Here is a 17,488-nt window from a genome sequence, read left to right as displayed (position 1 = left end):
AGCAGAGACTAACTTCACTAATGAATATACCTAGAAAATCCTCGCCAAAATGCATGAAAATCAAATCCAACAGTGCATTAAAAGAATTATACACCACGATCAAAAAGGTGTTATCCTAGGCATGCAAGATGGGTTCAACAGAAGAAAATCAATTAGTAATACACCACATTATTAAATCAAATGGAAAAAAATGCATGATCATCTCCACTTATGCAAAAAGGGCACTTGACAAAATCTAGCAACTTTTCTTGAGAAAAAATACTTTGGAAGATAGAAGTAGAAGGAAATTCCCTCAAAAGAATATAGTGCATATATGAAAACCCGACAGGTAGCATTATACTCAAAGGGGAATGACTGAAAGTTTTCCCTTTAAGATTGAGAGCAAGACAATGAAGCCCCATCACCACTGTTACTCAACATTGTGTTAGAAGTTCTAGCTAGAGTAATTAGGCAAGAAAAAGAAATAAAAGACATCCAAATCAGAAAGGAAGAAGTAAGACTCACTATTTGCATATGACATGATCCTATATTTAGAATGCCCCCCAAAATATACAACAAAGTTACTAGAGCTATATATGAGTTCAACAAATTGGCAGGATACAAGATAAAAATGCAAAAATCAATAGCATTTCTATACACTATTAATAAGCAATCTGAGGATGAAATCAAGACAAAAAATCATTTACAATAGCAACTAAAAGAATCAAATATCTAGGAATAAATTAAATGAGGATGCAAAGGACTTGTACACAGAAAACTACAAAGCATTGTTAAAAGAAATCAAAGAAGACCTAAATAAACATAAGGACACTCTATGTAAATGGACTGGAAGAGAAAACTAAATATCAGTCAATTCTACTGAAATTAATATGCCCATTCAGTGCAACCTCTACCAAAACATTCTACTTTGCAGAAATTGAAAAGCCAATCATCAAATTTATTTGGAAGAGCATGGGCCCTGAATAACCAAAAAACACCTTGAAAAAGAAGAACAAAGTTGGAGGGCTCTCACTTCCTGACTTTGAAGCATAGTACATAACTACATTGGGCAAAACAACATGGTGCTGGCATAAAGATAGACATACTGATCAATGGAATAAAATTGAGAGTTCAGAAATAGACCCTCACACCTATGGTCAATTATTTTTGACATGGCTGTCAAGACCACTCATCTGAGGCAGAATAGTCTCTTTAACAAATGGTGCTATTAATAGCATAGCATTGGCAAAAAGATAGACACATTGATTAATAAAATCATATTGAGAGTTCAGAAATGGGCCCTCTCCTCTATGGTTAATAGATTTGTAATAAGACTACTAAGTCCACCTTTAAGGGACAGAACAGTCTCTTCTTAAATGGTGCTATGAGAACTGCATATCCAGAAATAAAAGATTGAAAAAGAAAAAAAAAAAGAATGAAATAGGACACCTATCTCACACCTTATACAAAAACTAACATGGATAAAAGACCTAAATATAAATGTCAGAATCCTAAAACTCCTAGAAGAAAATGTAGAGCAGCATCTTCAAGATCTTCTGGTAAGCTATAGTTTCTTAAACTTTACACCCAAAACACAAGGAATAAAAGAAAAAATAGATAAATGGAACATCTTCACTAATGAATACTTTTCTGCTTCAAAGGTTCTTGTTAAATAGGTGAAAAGGCAGACTACTTAATGGAGACAACAGATGGAAACCACTTGTATCCGTCTGCCAAAGGTGTACTGATGCAATGTACCAGAAATCTGTTGGCTTTATAAAGTATATTTATTTGGGGCAAATGTATACAGTTGCAAGGTACTAAAGGGTCCAAATCAAGGCTGTTTTCTCACCATGTCAGTTGTCACAAGTTGAAACAAGATGGTGGGCTATCACTGGCTGGTCTCTCAAGGTTTCCTGTATAAATATCTGGCATAGGGCTTGTTTCTTTCTGGGTCTTTTCAGCTGCTCAGCCACTCTGTTCTCTTCAGCTGCAAACTCTCAAGAGAATAGCTCATCTCTCTCAGGGACCCCAGGATCAAACATGATGGGGCTCTCTCTTCCTCATTTGTCTTTTGAGTGAGTGTCTGTGACCCAAGTTACACCTTACTGATGTGGCCAAATCAAAGTACTAATCTTAAAAGGCAATTTAATCAAGGGCTCCTTAACTGAATCCAATATTTTCAAAGGCCTTACACTCAGAATATATTAGTTTGAAAGCATAATCTTTCACGTTTTGGGTTCATAAATAATCTCAAACTGCCACACCAGATATCCAGTAAGGGCTTAATATCCAGAAAATATAAAGAAATCCTACAAGTCAATAAGAAAAGACAACCCAATTTTAAAAAGGGAAAAAGACTTGAACAGACATATTTCCAAAGGGGAAATGATTATAAAGTACATGAAAAGATGCTCAACATCACTAGCTTTTAAAAACACAATGCATTGCCAGTGGGCCCTACTTTGGAATTTGTGCTCCTGAGTGGGATGGTGTTAGACTCAGATGTGAACTTTCTACACATGCCTCTTCTGTCACCTATACTGAATCTGTGGTTGACATTGGGGTAGGTGTATACTCAGGAGACTTGAATCTCTGTGCCAGCTAGACTGTGAACATCAGCAAAGTTGCAACTCCTACTCTCCAGTTCATTGGACTTACCCAGGTCAGCTAACAGGGAGGTAAATATGGTCAACCATCACACCAGGGAAATGAGAGTGCCTACATCTGCAATCAGGAGACTCACATTCATCAGCCATGTAGGATCTAAGCTCCTTCTCAATTTAGAAGTGGAGTGGACATCACCATCCTAGGGTTCACAGGATGGAGGAATAAAATATGGATTAGAGTGGACTTACTCTAGCAATGGAAGAAATTGTATCATTGATGTGGGGACAGTGGCCATGGGAGTTGCTGAGGGCAGGGAGAGGGAAGAAGAGATGGGATGTGAGGGCATTTTCTGGACTTGGAATTGTCCTAAATGATATTGCAGGGACAGAATGCTGGACATTATATACCCTGCCATAACCCACTGAATGGACTGGGGGAGAGTGTAAACTGCAAAGTAAACTATAATCCATGAGGTGCAGCAGTGCTCCAAAATGTATTCTCCAAATGTAATGAATATGCCACAATGATGAAAAGTTGTTGATGTGGGAGGAGAGGGGTGGGCGGGGGGTGGACTATATGGGAACCTCTTATATTTTTCAATGTAAAAAATTTTGTGATCTATGTATCTTTTAAAAAACTATTAAAAATAAATTTTAAAAAACCACAATGCAAATCAAAACCACAATGAGATACAATTTTACACCCATTAGAGTGGTTGATATTAAAAAAATAGAAAATAGGAAATGTTGGAAAGGAAACAGAGAAATAAGAAAACTCATTCATTTCTGGTTGAAATGTAAAATGGTGCATCTGCTGTGGAAAACATTTGGTAGTTCCTCAGAATGGTAAGAATAGAACTACCATGTACACAGCAATCCCACTACTACATATATCCAAAATAATTGACGGGAGAGAGTTAAACAGATACTTGCACTGCAGTATTACTCACAATTGCCAAAAGATGGAAGCAATTCAAATGTACATCAACCAATGAATAGATAAACAAAATGTGGTATAAACACACCATGGAATATTATTTATATATAAGAAGAAATGAAGACTTTTTTTGTCTTTGTTTTGTCTTTATTTAATGTTACATTAAAAAATATGAGGTACACATATTCCCCCCAACCCCCTCACCCCACTCCTCCCATAACAACAACCTCTTCCATCATCATGGGACAGTCATTGCACTTGGTGAATACATCTCTGAGCACTGCCGTATCACATGGTCAATAGTCCACATTGTAGTTTACACTCTCCCCCAGTCCACCCAGTGGGCCATGGGAGGATATACAATGTCCAGTAACTGCCCCTGCAGTACCACCCAGGACAGCTCAAAGTCCTGAAAATGCCCCCACATCACATCTCTTTTTCCCACTCCCTACCCTCCGCAGCTACCATGGCCACTTTCTCCAAGTCAATGCTATATTTTCTTCGATTACTAATCACAATAGTTCATGAATAGAATAGCAATAAGTCCACTCTAATCCATACTCTATTCCTCCATCTTGTGGACCCTGGAAAGGTTGTGTCCACTCCAGATCTATATCAAGAGGGGGCTTAGATTCCACATGGATGATGGATGCAATTCTCCTGCTTTCACTTGTAGGCACTCTTGGCTCCCTGGTGTGGTGGTTGACCTTCTCAAGAAGGAATGAAGTCTTGATGCCTGTAATAACATGGATGGATCTTGAGGACATTGTATTGAATGAAATAAGCCAGAAACAAAAGGAAAAATACTATATGATCTCACTAACATAAACTAAATATAATGTGTAACCTCATTGAGTTAATATCTGGAGTACATGTTATCAGAAACTAAAACAAAAGTTGAGGAGCTGATGTTTAGTTTGTGCATAATTTTTAATAAGTTTGATATTAAATATTTGGAAATGGAACAGAGGTGATGGTAGCACATTATCATGAGTGTAATTAGCAGTGCTTTTTAATTGCAGTTGAAAAGGGAAGTTTAGTATATGAGAAAAGGAAAGCTAGAGGATATAACATGGAAACATATAACATAGTGAACCCTGTTATGGATGATAAATGTGGTTAATAGTACAAAAATAAGAATGCCCTACCAGACACTAGAACAATGAATGTCACAATTGCAAGATGCTAATAATAGGGTGGTAATGTGAAAAATATGCACCTAATGAAAATTATGGACTATAGTGAAGAGCAATATTTTAAAATTCACCATCCCTCAAATGTAACAGAGTTGTCACGCCAGTGCTAAGTGTCAATAATAGGGTAGTTTAGGGATAGAGCTTTTCTCTTTTTGAAACAATGAAAATGGGCTAAAATCAATTGTGATGATTAAAGCACAACTCTGTGATTAAATTTAAATCAATTGATTGTAAAAAAAATAAAATTCTCCTGGTAGTGGTTAAAAGGATAGAACGTAAAAATTTGGAGATTTTCCTAGAGTGGGGCTGGGACATTACTGCAATAAAATATAGGTACGAGCTACAAATATTTGTCAACATTAGCCATTCAAAATGTCTTCATACTCTCCAAACATTTTCAAGCTACCTGGTTCCAAAAGTTAGGTAAGAGATATATAACCACAGAGGCATAAGACCATATCCATAGAGGTAAGGTCACAGATGTATTTACCTGAATATGATCAGTCATTTCTGTCTTGTGCACAGTATTGAGGATTGTGAAGGGATGAACAGATTAATTGGAAAAGAAAGCAAAATATCTGCTGCATTATGGGAAGGGGAAAATGAGAGCAGACAATGTAGTTACGATCTCAAAATTAGGGGCCATTCTGTCTACAGCATGACTGAATGGCAGGAGAGCAGATTGTATCAGTCATCACTATGATCTCATCATCATCACCAACAATGAAACAAAATGACTTATTGATTAACTACATTATAAAGAGAACTTCTTGTGTTCATGAAGATTGTTACAGCTAAGTCTCATGGTCTTTCTTTCAGTATGGTAATATTAAGTGTACTCTACTGTGTACTAAATGTAAACAGAATTCTGAGACTTTTCTCTGCTTAATTTATTTCATTTTGTATATACCCATAGATACCAAATAGATGCATATTGGATCTTCTGTCTATATACTCCACCTCACTGAAATATCCATTTAAAAATTTTCTCTAAAGCATTTAATTTTTAAAGATCTGCTTTCTGGTTAATTAATTCTGTCATGAACCACGTTATTTGGACATTTAAAAGATCCACTGAGTTTCAAATTTCATTCATAATAGTTTGCCTTATATTCTACAGCTTTCATTTTGATCTTTTCCAAATATATCTGGTCAATTTGGATCACTTCTTCACTAATCATACTTTATACAATATCCTTTATTTAAGCTGATTAGACATACTTATTTAAAATTATTATTCATGTAAATATCATTAGTTTTGAAGATTTAACATGTAAATCTCCTCCCTAGAATGTACACAGGGTGATGTTTTTCACCTAAAGTTCTACCTGCATTATTTACATAATCTCTCTTCTAAATATCACAAGGGACAGTTGTACCAAATTGCGGTCACCCCTCGGGCTGAAGTGTGGTTTGCTGGCCTGGCGGGGGGCGGCAGCCGCGGTAGGCCTATTCCAAACCGCTGCCCCCATAATAGGGTGGTTGGTTGGTACCACCACCACCCCTGAAGGAAGCTCGGCATGGGCACAGAGTGCCCTTGGGTCTCCCCTTCTTGGCAGCCATGCTTCCGTGGCCGCCCCTCTTCCCGGATGGTGCCACACGATGCCTTGTGGGGCGGCACCCTTCTTCTTCTTTCTCCCTGCGCAGGCACAGGGCGGAAAAATCCAGTCTGCCCTTTTCCCTCCCCCTGACAGCAGCAACAGCCAGGCGTGGGTGGGAAACTCAAGTCTGCCCTCTACCCCAGCAACAGCAGCGACCAATCACTAAACCCTGCCACTTCCCCCAGCAACAGCAACAGCGAATCCCTAATCACCACCCCTCCCCTGTCCAGTACCTCCCACTGACCTTTCTCCAGCAACCAATCAGAACAGGGCATGGCTTTGACCAATCAGCCTTCCCCAGCCCCTATAAAACTGTTGCCTCTCCCTCAATAAAGTTGGACTTGAATGTTTACCTTGTCTCTGCGGTAGTTCTTCTGCCGTGCGCCCTCCAGTCCTGAGAGCCCCCGACAAGGGCCTGGCCTCCCTTGTCCCCAGTTCGTCGCCTGCTTCTCCGGGTGACCCCCTCGTCGCCGGCTTTGCCGGGCGACCCTGTCAGCCGAACCGCGCAACCCCTGTGAGACCGACCCCTCGTCTGCTGCCGGACCGACCCCTCGTCCCAAGTGGGACCGACCCCTCATCCCAAGGGAGACCGACCCCTCGTCCCAAGCGGGACCGACCCCTCGTCCGCAGCCAGACCCCACCTCTACCGACTGAGCAAACTGTCGCACCAAATGTTTTTCTGTGCCTAATATGAATTGTTATACTTCCTGCTTCTGATAACAGATTCCTTTAACAATTACTGCCTTCCCCTAAAACATTTGCAATTTTTTACTGTAATAATTTTTAAATGTTTATTTCTTGCTATGATATATGTGCATCAAACCAATGCTCAGTTGGAGCTCTTTTCCTGCATCATACTATCATTATTATCATCATCACCATCAGTATAACCATCATCATCATCATCCTTATCAGTTAACCACTAATGATAATATAGAGAAAAGACTGGTGGGAAAGCACATATAAGACCTCTGTCTTGAAAAGAGCATATGTCATTTCTGCTCACTGCCTCAGCCTGATATGGACATATGTCATATATGCTTTATTAACCAGAACAAGTCATAGGGCCAACCATGACTACAAACAGATGAAGAAGTTTAATCTTCCCCCAAAGAGGAGAGAAGAAACAGATATTTATATAAAGCTATACAATCTATTAAATGGGTCATATGTTTTATAATTTTCATTTTTATACATTATTTTCTATATTTTGACTCTTTGCACTGAAAGACACACAATAATCAATAATGCTAGAATATCCTCTGCTTCCATCTGTTTAGGGCATCTTTGATTTCCTTGTTTCTTAGGCTGTAGATCAATGGATTTAACATGGGGATCACCACATTGTATATAACAGAAGCCATCTTCTTTTGGTTAAGGGAATCATCAGAGCTAGGGCATAAGTACACAAAGGTGCCAGAACCATAGTAGAGGGTCACTGCTGTTAGGTGAGAAGCACAGGTGTTGAAGGCCTTTGACCTTCCTTCAGCTGAGGTGATCTTCAGAATGGTGGCAACAATATAACCATAGGATGTCATGATTACCAAGACAGATGTTAGTCCAAAAATCACTGTGACCACAGAGATGATGACTTGTAAGACAAAGGTATCAGAACAGGACAAGGTAATCAGTTGGGGCAGGTCACAAAAGAAATGGTTAATAACACTTGGACCACAGAAACGGAGCTGAAGAAAGGCATACACTTGGACAAATGAGCCAAGGAATCCACTTATACAAGATCCTGCCACCATCTTCACACAGAGGGTAGGAGACATGATTGCTGTGTAGAGCAGAGGATTACAAATGGCAGCATACCTATCATAAGCCATGGCTGCCAGAAGACAGCACTCAGTCAGGCCCACACTAGCAAAGAATAAGTACTGCATGGCACACCCCATAAGAGAGATTGATTTCTGCTCCTGGAAGAAGTCTGAGAGCATCTTAGGGGCAGTGGTGGAAACATAGCAGATATCTAAGAAGGCAAGTTTATTAAGGAAGAAATACATGGGTGTGTGAAGATGAGAGTCTATCTTGATCAGGATGATGAGACCCAGGTTCCAGGACACTGTCATGAGGTAGATCACTAAGAATATTGAGAAGAGGACAACTGTGAGGTTTGGAAATTCAGAGAATCCCAAGAGGATGAACCTGCTAACTGTAGTGCTGTTTCTTTCCTGAACCATTGCCATGACACTCCTGATGTATTAATGAAAGAAGAAAAGAAAGATTTTGTTATTCCAGTCTTCTTAATGTATTGAAATTAAAAGTAGGATTGTAACAATCATATTTTTAAACTTCAGTAGGTAGTAAAATTAAAAATAAAAGTATGTGATTTACTTCTCTATTTAAAACTTCAGATAAATGATTACCCTCTACACTGCATAATAGGAAAAAATAAACTGTCACATAACTCTTATATCTTAATATTTGATGTGGAATATTTTTATTGAAATAGAACCAAAATACAGAAAAGAATATTCATATAAATATAATTACCCAACAACGTTAGTTACTTTTAATAATGTATCTAGAGACAAGTGCCCATGGATATGCATGAATTGGAAGGTTGAGGATATGTTAAAACCAATGAAAAAATTAAAAAAAAAAGAAGTATTAAACATTACCTTGAGATCATACTTGAAGGTCTGATTATTCAATGCAATAATTTAAATTTTTGGATAAAATATTTTTGCATTCTTCTCAAATGCACCAATTATTTGGAAAAAAGTAAGTACTACTCAAAACAAACATTAAATAGAAACAACACAGCAATATAACAGAACATTGAACTTGGCTTTGACATTGTAGACATCTTTCAAACTAAGCAGACATGAACATAGACATTTTTTAGCTTTAAAGGATTCAGAGATATGAAATAAGAATCTAATCAAGGTATAAAGAATTTTAGGCATAAAGATTTGGGGCCCATAGTAATATACTATTTTAAAAAGATAATTCATGAAATAAGCATCCTCCCAAAGAACAGAAAAGAAAGTTCTCATTCTAAAACCCTGGTACTGAGTAGAGAAGTGAAAATGTTTTAATCTCCCCCTGGGAATTTGTAATTGTTTGTAAGTAATACTTTTCCACAGAGATACCTCATTCATTCCAATTTCACATTACTTAGAAAGCCTTAGAAACCTAAAACTGCAAATTTGGTTAAAAAATGTCCAAGATTGCTAGTACTCCAGACAAGTGTTACTCAACATACCCAGAAAATAGACTACTTGGCACAAGTCTGCTATGAGATAAAGAGCATGCGACTTATTGTAAATTAAACCTCTACTTCCTTTATAAGAAGTATTTCTGTGAAAATATGAGAGCTACATCATGCTTAATGATGTAGTCAATTTACAATCTGGGATAGCTTCTTGTCACGTGATAGCAATCATTTTTTCAGACTGACACCAGTACACCAGTACACCTTCCACACTTTGAGTAGCACTGATTTAGGTATGTGGAAGAAGCAGAAATTACTCCTCTTTGGAGTAATCAAACTTCATCCCAAACTACAAAGTATTTCCATAGACAGAATTTTAAAAATGCATAGTTCACAGTCAAAAATCACTAAATACTTGAAGACTATTGCTTTATGACTGAGAACCACAGCAAAGCTATTAGCAGAATCACATCAAACAAGGTTTTAAATAATTGATTTATGAGGCTCAGAATAAAATAAATGTGATTATATAAATTTTAAGGAGTAATAGCAGTAAATATCAATAAAGACAACCAAGTTTAGAAAAGTACATCAAAAACTGTTAAATATTTAAGATATGAAATAGAAATTAAGCATTTAGTGGTAATTTCTGTGTATTAAAATATAGCTTTGGTTTTTTATTTTTGCTTATTAGTATATTCTAGTCATTTATAATGCACTTTTAATGATGCTAATTCTAGGATAATCATATGTTATATTGAAAATTCAAGTGCTTAGTGGAAGGAAATATATTCCACTACCTGTTTATATGAAAAAAAGAAAACTTGCTAAAAATTAACATCCTATGAAATTAGAAAATTCAAAGAAAAAACAGCTGACAACAAAACTTACATGTATAAGAATATCTGGCAATAATCAAAATACCTAAAAAGAGAAGAAAAAATAATATTAGAAATGAAAGAGAGAACATAAGTGAAGACACAGCGGATATTAAGAAGTGTTGTTGAGGATATGGAAAAATCGTAGGAAGCCTGATATACTGTTAATGGCATTGTAAACTTGTGCAGCCACTATGTTAATCAGTATGAGAGATTCTCAGAAAGCTTAGAATAGAATTACAATGTGGCCTACAACCCACCATACGAGTATATTGAAATCTGACACTAGAATGGATATTATACAGCAATGTTAATAACAACATTATTCACAAGAGCCAAAAGATGGAAACAACCCAGATGTCCATCACTAGATGGATGGATAAACAAAATGTAGTCTTTTCTTGGTGTGATTCTTTTGTGGACTCCAGAAAATTATGTTCTTAAGTGAACCCAAACCTGTAGCTATAAACTTACTCTATGTAGTGACCTTTTAGTTGGATTCAGTTAAGAGACCCTTTGATTAGATCATTTTGGGTTAGATTGCTTCTATTAAGAGCCTTTGATTAGATTGTGAGATGCTTTGGATTGAATTTAAGTGGGGGCCTTTGGTTGGAGTACTTCAGTGAGGTGTGACTCAAGGTGGGTCTCCAGCCTCTTGCTGCAGTCTTACATAAATGGGAAAATCATTCAGAAAGACACAAAGATACAGAACTTCAAACTTTCACCATGCCATGGAAGAGAGGACTCCATGATTACCTGCTGTAGCAGAAAGACAGAGAACCCCTGAGAGACTAAGAGGCAAGAGGCTGGAATCAGCAGAACAGCCCAAAGCTGAAAGAATGAGGCCTGGAAGAGAGAGGGAAGAGGTGAGCCATAAATTTGATTAGCCACACCTGAGCTCAGAGAGAAACTAAACCTGGAGGAAAAGATACAAATCAGCCACCATTTTGTCTTGCCATGTGGCAGGAGTCCAGGAACAGTGGAGCAGTCTGTTTTTGGTGAAACAGCATTCCTGATGATGCCTTGATTTGTACATTTTCACAGATTTGGAATGGTAAGAATTTCATCTAATAAATTCCCATTATAAAAGCCATCCCATTTCTGAATTTTTTTTTTGCATTGGCAGTCTTTAGAAAACTAAAACAGGTATATATATACAATGGAATATTAGCATTTAAAAAGCAATGAAGTTCTTATTCATGTGACAACATGGATGGACCTTGATGACATCAGTTTGAGTGAAAAAGTGCTGACACAAATGGGCAAATATAGTATAATCTCACTTACATGAAATACCTAGAAGAAGAAACTTTCACAGGGACCAGCAATTAAGTATAAGTCACCAGGGGATAGAGAGGTGGGGAGTGTAAGAGGGAGTGATTGCTTATGTGTGCAGGGTTTCTATTTGAGATAATAAATAAGTTGGGGTAATGATACTGGAGATGGCACAATATAATTAATGTAATTAATATTATTGAACTGTACTCTTGAAAGTGGCTAATATTGGATATTTTGAGTTGTATATATGTTACTACAATAAAATGGTTAAATAAAAGATCATAAGAAACTTACAGAAAACTTGATATAAAAAATTTTGAGGATGTTTATAATGTGGCATCAGATTAGGCAGATAAGGCTCAACACTCTCATAAAAACAATGGAGAAAGATCCAAAAGTTACCAATGAAACTGCTTTAGGGGTCAACAGACCAGAACAGTGTTTAATAACTCCCAGTAGGGTGAGGGATGGAGAGATGAAGAAGCCAAAACAACAAACTGAGTTACTAAATCTCCTGGCCACCAGGAAGGGCTCCCCCAACACCATCAAGATATTCAGTGGAGGTAAAAACCCTGGTACATTGCAACTGACTGAGAAAATAGTAGATGTTTTCCTCCCTGCCACTTGTTACAAAAGAAAAGCGAGGGAAAGTCAGGGGGCTTTTCTTCAGTGAATTTAGCCAGTGGAGCCCACTTTTAATCTTGGCTCTGGACAGACAAAAACAAAGGAAAACTGAGAGACAGAGACCTCCTTGGAAAGGTGCACCAACAAGCACCATTTGTTGACTGGTCTGAACCTAGATGGAGAAAACTGCTTTTATTTTTCTTTCTTTTTTTTTTTTGTCTTTATTTATTTTTTAATATTACATTAAAAAATATGAGGTCCCCACATACCCCCCACCCCTCTCACTCCACTGCTCCCCCCATAGCAACAATCTCCTCTCTCATCATGAGACATTCATTGCATTTGGTGAATACATCTCTGAGCACCGCTGCACCTCGTGGTCAGTGGTCCACATCATAGCCCACACTCTCCTATGTTCCACCCAGTGGGCCATGGGAGGACATACAATGTCCAGTAACTGTCCCTGCAGCATCACCCAGGACAGCTCCAAGTCCCGAAAATGCCTCCACATCTCATCTCTTCCTCCCATTCCCCACACCCAGCAGCCACCATGGCCACTTTCTCCACACCAATGCCACATTTTCTTCAATTACTAATCACAATAGTTCATGAATAGAATATCAGTAAATCCACTTTAATCCATATTCTATTCCTCCATCCTGTGGACCTTGGAATGGTTGTGTTCACTCCACATCTATATCAAGAGAGGGCTTAGATTCCACATGGATGCTGGATGTAATTCTCCTGCTTTTAGTTGTACGCACTCTTGGCTCCATGGTGTGATGGTTGACATTCTTCAACTCCATGTTAGCTGAGTGGGGTAAGTCCAATAAAGCAGAGTGTAGGAGCTGAAGATTGTTGAGGCTCAGGGCCTAGCTATCATATGGTCAGTCCAGAGATTCAGATCCCCTGGGTATATATTAAACCCCAGCACCAACTACAGTTCTGGTAAAAGTAACAGGAAAGGCTCATGAAGAAAGATCACATCTGAGTCCAGCTCCATCACACAAACACCAACTCCAAAGAAGGGCCAACTGACATGGCAGTGAACTCCTTCTGCCGTGACCATAGAACTTGCGGGTCTCTGTAGCCCTCAGAAGAACCAATACCCAGGGTTGTATCTACTTTATCTGTCTCTGGGACTGTACTGAGTTGTGCAAAGGGCAACCCTTCTGATAAACTCCCAGCTCTTTTTGGAGACTCATAGCCATATAAACTCATTTGTCCTTTCCATTTCCCCCTTGATTCAGGTCAAAAAGCATGTTTAACTCCTGGATATTCTGCTGATCCAAGTTGACCCTCTTATTCAAGGTTATTTTCTAGTCACATCATCAGCTGGTACTTGGTAGTAATCCCTTGGTGCCAGGGAGACTCATTCCCGGGAGTCATGTCCCATGCTGTGGGGAAGGTGACACATTTACATGCTGAGTTTGGCTTTGAGACTGGCCACATTTGAGCAACACGGAGACTCTCAGGAGGTACTCTTCGGCACCCTACAGCTCTAGACCTTGTTCTTATTTCAGGTGCACAGGCTCACAAGCATAGTCATTAGTATCAAGGGCTCATTGTTGGTCCTTCATTCTTTTTTTGGTCTTTGCCATTGCACTTGGGGGATTTTTGCTGTTCCTTTAGCGACTGTGATACAGCTCCCCTGGCTAGAAACTGAGCACTCCCTCATTTGTTGCAAAACTTCTTTTAGAGCTCTGTTACTGCACCCTTGGAAGAAAGCCAGTGGCCATTAGTGTAACCTTGGTAAGATTTTGGTAACTTGAGCCTGGCAGTTTTAAAGATTAAGGATGGGTTGAACCGATTATCAAAAGCTGTGAAAAATAATAAAAGGCAAAAGAGAGAAAATGACCATTAGAGTAAGTTCAAAATCATATCAGATGGCTAGATATCAGCAGAGGATTATGAGCCATACCAGGAGGCAGAAAGAGATGGCCAAGTCAAAGCAACAAACCAAATATTCAGAAGAGATTCTGAATTCAAGATTTGGGACAATTAATGATAATAAACAACTCTCCTAAATCAATTTGAAGAATCGAAAGATAATATGACTAATGAGAAAAAGGATATTAAGACACTGGGTGAACATAAAGACCAATTTGAAAGTCTGCAAAGAAAAGTAACTGACTTATGGGAATGAAAAACATGATGGATGAGATTAAAAATACATTAGAGTCACATAAGCAGATCTCAACTGCATAAAGGCAGAATAAGTGATTTTGAAGACAGAACATCTGAACTGGAAGAGACAGGAAAACTGAAATAGAAGAGATTAGAAAAAATAGAACAGGGCCACAGGAAACTGAATGACAATGTGAAACACAAAAACATATGCATTATCGGCATTCCAGAGGGAGTAGAAATTTGGAGGAAAAAATGACTGAAACTTCCCTACCCTTATGAAAGTCATAAGTATCAGTGTCTGAGAGGAACAACACAACCAAGCAGAATAGACACAAACGGACCTACCCCAAGACACCTACTTTCAGAATGACAAATATCAGAGATAAAGAGAAGAATTCAAAAGCAGCAAGAGAAAAGCAAGGCATCACTTACAAGAGAAACCCAATGAGATTAAGTGCCAACTTCTCATCAGAAACTACGCAGGAGAGAAGAGGGTGGTGTGAAGTATTTGAGGTATTTAAAGAGAGAAACTGCCAGCTAAGAACTCTATATCCAGCAAAGCTCTCCTTCATAAAGAACATGAGTTCAAAGTCTTTACAGAGAAACAAAAACTGATACAATGTGTTTTCAAAATCCAAGAATTACAAGAGATACTAAAGGGAGAACTGCAGACTGAAAAGGGAAAAAAGAGAGTGAGAGACTTGGAGAAGACTGTAGAAATGAATCTTAGATAGGGTAAAAAGATAGACTATAGAATGATATGACAATAAAAAGTCAAAGGTCAAAATTAAGTAAGCAATGCATTTACAGTTATAACATTGAATATTAGTAGCTTGAACTCCCCAATCAAAAAACACAGACTGATAGAATAGATTAAAAAACATGACCCATCTATTGTTTTCTACAAGAGACTGACCTCAGATGGAAGGACAAAACCAGGTTAAAAGTGATAGGTTGGGGGAAGTGACTGGCTCAATCATTTGGGCTCCTGTCTATCATATAGGAAGCCCTGGAATTGCATCTCAGGGCCTCCTTGTGAAGGCAGGCTCACCTGTAAGTGCCACAGAGTGCCACCCAGCCCACAGATGCTGTGGAGCACCACCTGGCCTGCAAGTGCCATGGAGCACCACCCAGCCCACAGACACCACAAAGTGCTGCCTGGTCTGCAAGCACCACAAAATGCCACCCAGCCTCTCATCTCTTCCTGCCTTTCCCCATACCCATCAGCCATCATGTCCACTTTTCTCAATCCAATGCCACCTTTTCTATGTGGACATTGGATTGGTTGTGTCCATTGCACCTCTATGTCAAGAGGAGGCTCAGATTCCACCTGGATGCTGGATGCAATCCTCCCACTTTCAGTTGTAATCACTCTAGGCTCCATGGTGTGGTGGTTGTCCTTCTTCAACTCCATCTTAGCTGAGTGTGGTGAGCCCAATAAGTCAGATTGTAGGTGCTGGAGTCTGTTGAGGCTCAGGACCTGGCTATCACATTGTCAGTCCAGAGATTCAAATCCCCTAAATATATCTTAAACCCCGACACTAACTGCACCTCCAGCACATTAGCATGAAAGTCTTATGAAGAGAGATCCCATCTGAGTCCAGATTCGTCACACATAAACACCAGTTCCAAAGAGGGGCCATCTGACCTGGTAGTTAACCCCATCGGCCATGACCATAACTCCCATGGGTCTCTTTAGCCCTCGAAGGAACCGATATCTGGGGGTTGTATCTGCTTTATCTGTCTCTCTGACTCTGCTCAGTTGTGCATAAGGGCAATCCTTCTGACAGCCTCCAGACTCTGGAGCTGCCCTGGATGGTGCTTCAGGGGCAATCACCGGACATTGTAAATCCTCACAGGGCCCACTGGATGGAATGGGGGAGAGTGTGGGCCATGGTGTGAACCATTGACCATGGGGTGCGGGGGTGCCCAGAGATATACTTGCCAAATTCAATGGCTGTGTCATGATGATGGGAGGGAGTGTTGCTGAGGGGGGGGAGAGGTGGGGTGGGGGAGGTAGGGTTTAATGGGACCTCATATATATATATTTTTAATGTAATATTATTACAAAGTAAATAAAATAAAATAATAAAAAAATACAAGTACTAATAAACTAAAGAGAAAGAAACAATAGCAGCTATGTACAGCAGGAGAAGCACAGAGATTGAGAGGTGATTATTTTGTTTGCTTATTATTGATTTAATGAAAATACTTTCATACTGATTGAAGTAATGAATGCAATGCACAACTATGTGATTGTTTCAAATAACATTGTGCACTTTGGATGGATTTATGCTTTATAAAAATGTATCAATAAAATTGATTTGCTAAAAATGTAAAAAAAAAAAAAAATGCCACCCAGCCCACAAGCACCATGGAGAGCTGACTCAGCAAGGTGATGCAACAAAAAAAGGAGAAAAGTCAAAAAAAAAAAAAAAAAGCACAGAAGAGCACACAGCAAATGGACACAAAGAGCAGAAAGCAAGCAACCCACAAGAGGGGACTGGAAATAAACAATTAAAAAAAGGGATAGGTTGGAAAAAAATGTATTCCATGCAAATAGTAACCAAATAACAGCTGGAGTAGCAATATTAATATGGACAGAACAGATTTTAAATGCAAAACTATTATAAGGGATCAAGAAGGTCATTATATATTAATAAAAGGAACAATTTACCAAGAAGAAAGATCTCTACTAAATATGTATGCCAAGAATATATGAGGAACACACTGGCAAAACTGAAGGGAAAAATAAATGTCTCTACAATAATAGTTGGAGACTTTAATACACCACTCTCTGTACTGGATAGAACATCTGGACAGAGGATAAATAAAGAAACAGAAAACCTGAATAATATGATAAATGAAAGAGTCTTAACATACATATAGAGCACTGTGACTCTGAAACAGGATATACTTTCTTTCAAGTATTCATGATTCTTCTCCAAGATAGATCATATTTTGGGTCACAAGACAAGTCACAATAAATTTTAAAAGAAGTATACAAAATGCTCTCTCTGACCATAATGGAATGAAGCTGGAAATCAATAAGGAACAGTAAAAGGAAAAATTCATGAATATATGGAGATTACACAA

At 38.6% G+C, this 17,488-nt stretch overlaps 1 protein-coding gene across 1 annotated transcript; it reads right to left on the bottom strand.

The window, feature by feature from the left end:
- Nucleotides 1-7,572: 7,572 nt before the first annotated feature.
- Nucleotides 7,573-8,511, bottom strand: LOC101432722 (olfactory receptor 5AN6-like). Its single transcript, XM_004479258.2, has one exon. It carries the CDS (start codon nt 8,509-8,511, stop codon nt 7,573-7,575), a length of 939 nt encoding a protein of 312 aa, XP_004479315.2.
- Between the last annotated feature and the right edge of the window lie 8,977 nt (nt 8,512-17,488).

Source organism: Dasypus novemcinctus, chromosome 10, assembly GCF_030445035.2.
Source record: "Dasypus novemcinctus isolate mDasNov1 chromosome 10, mDasNov1.1.hap2, whole genome shotgun sequence".
Lineage (NCBI taxonomy): Eukaryota > Metazoa > Chordata > Mammalia > Cingulata > Dasypodidae > Dasypus > Dasypus novemcinctus.
The sequence above is the reverse complement of the archived record's forward strand: the minus strand, read 5'-3'. Positions and strand labels throughout refer to the sequence as shown.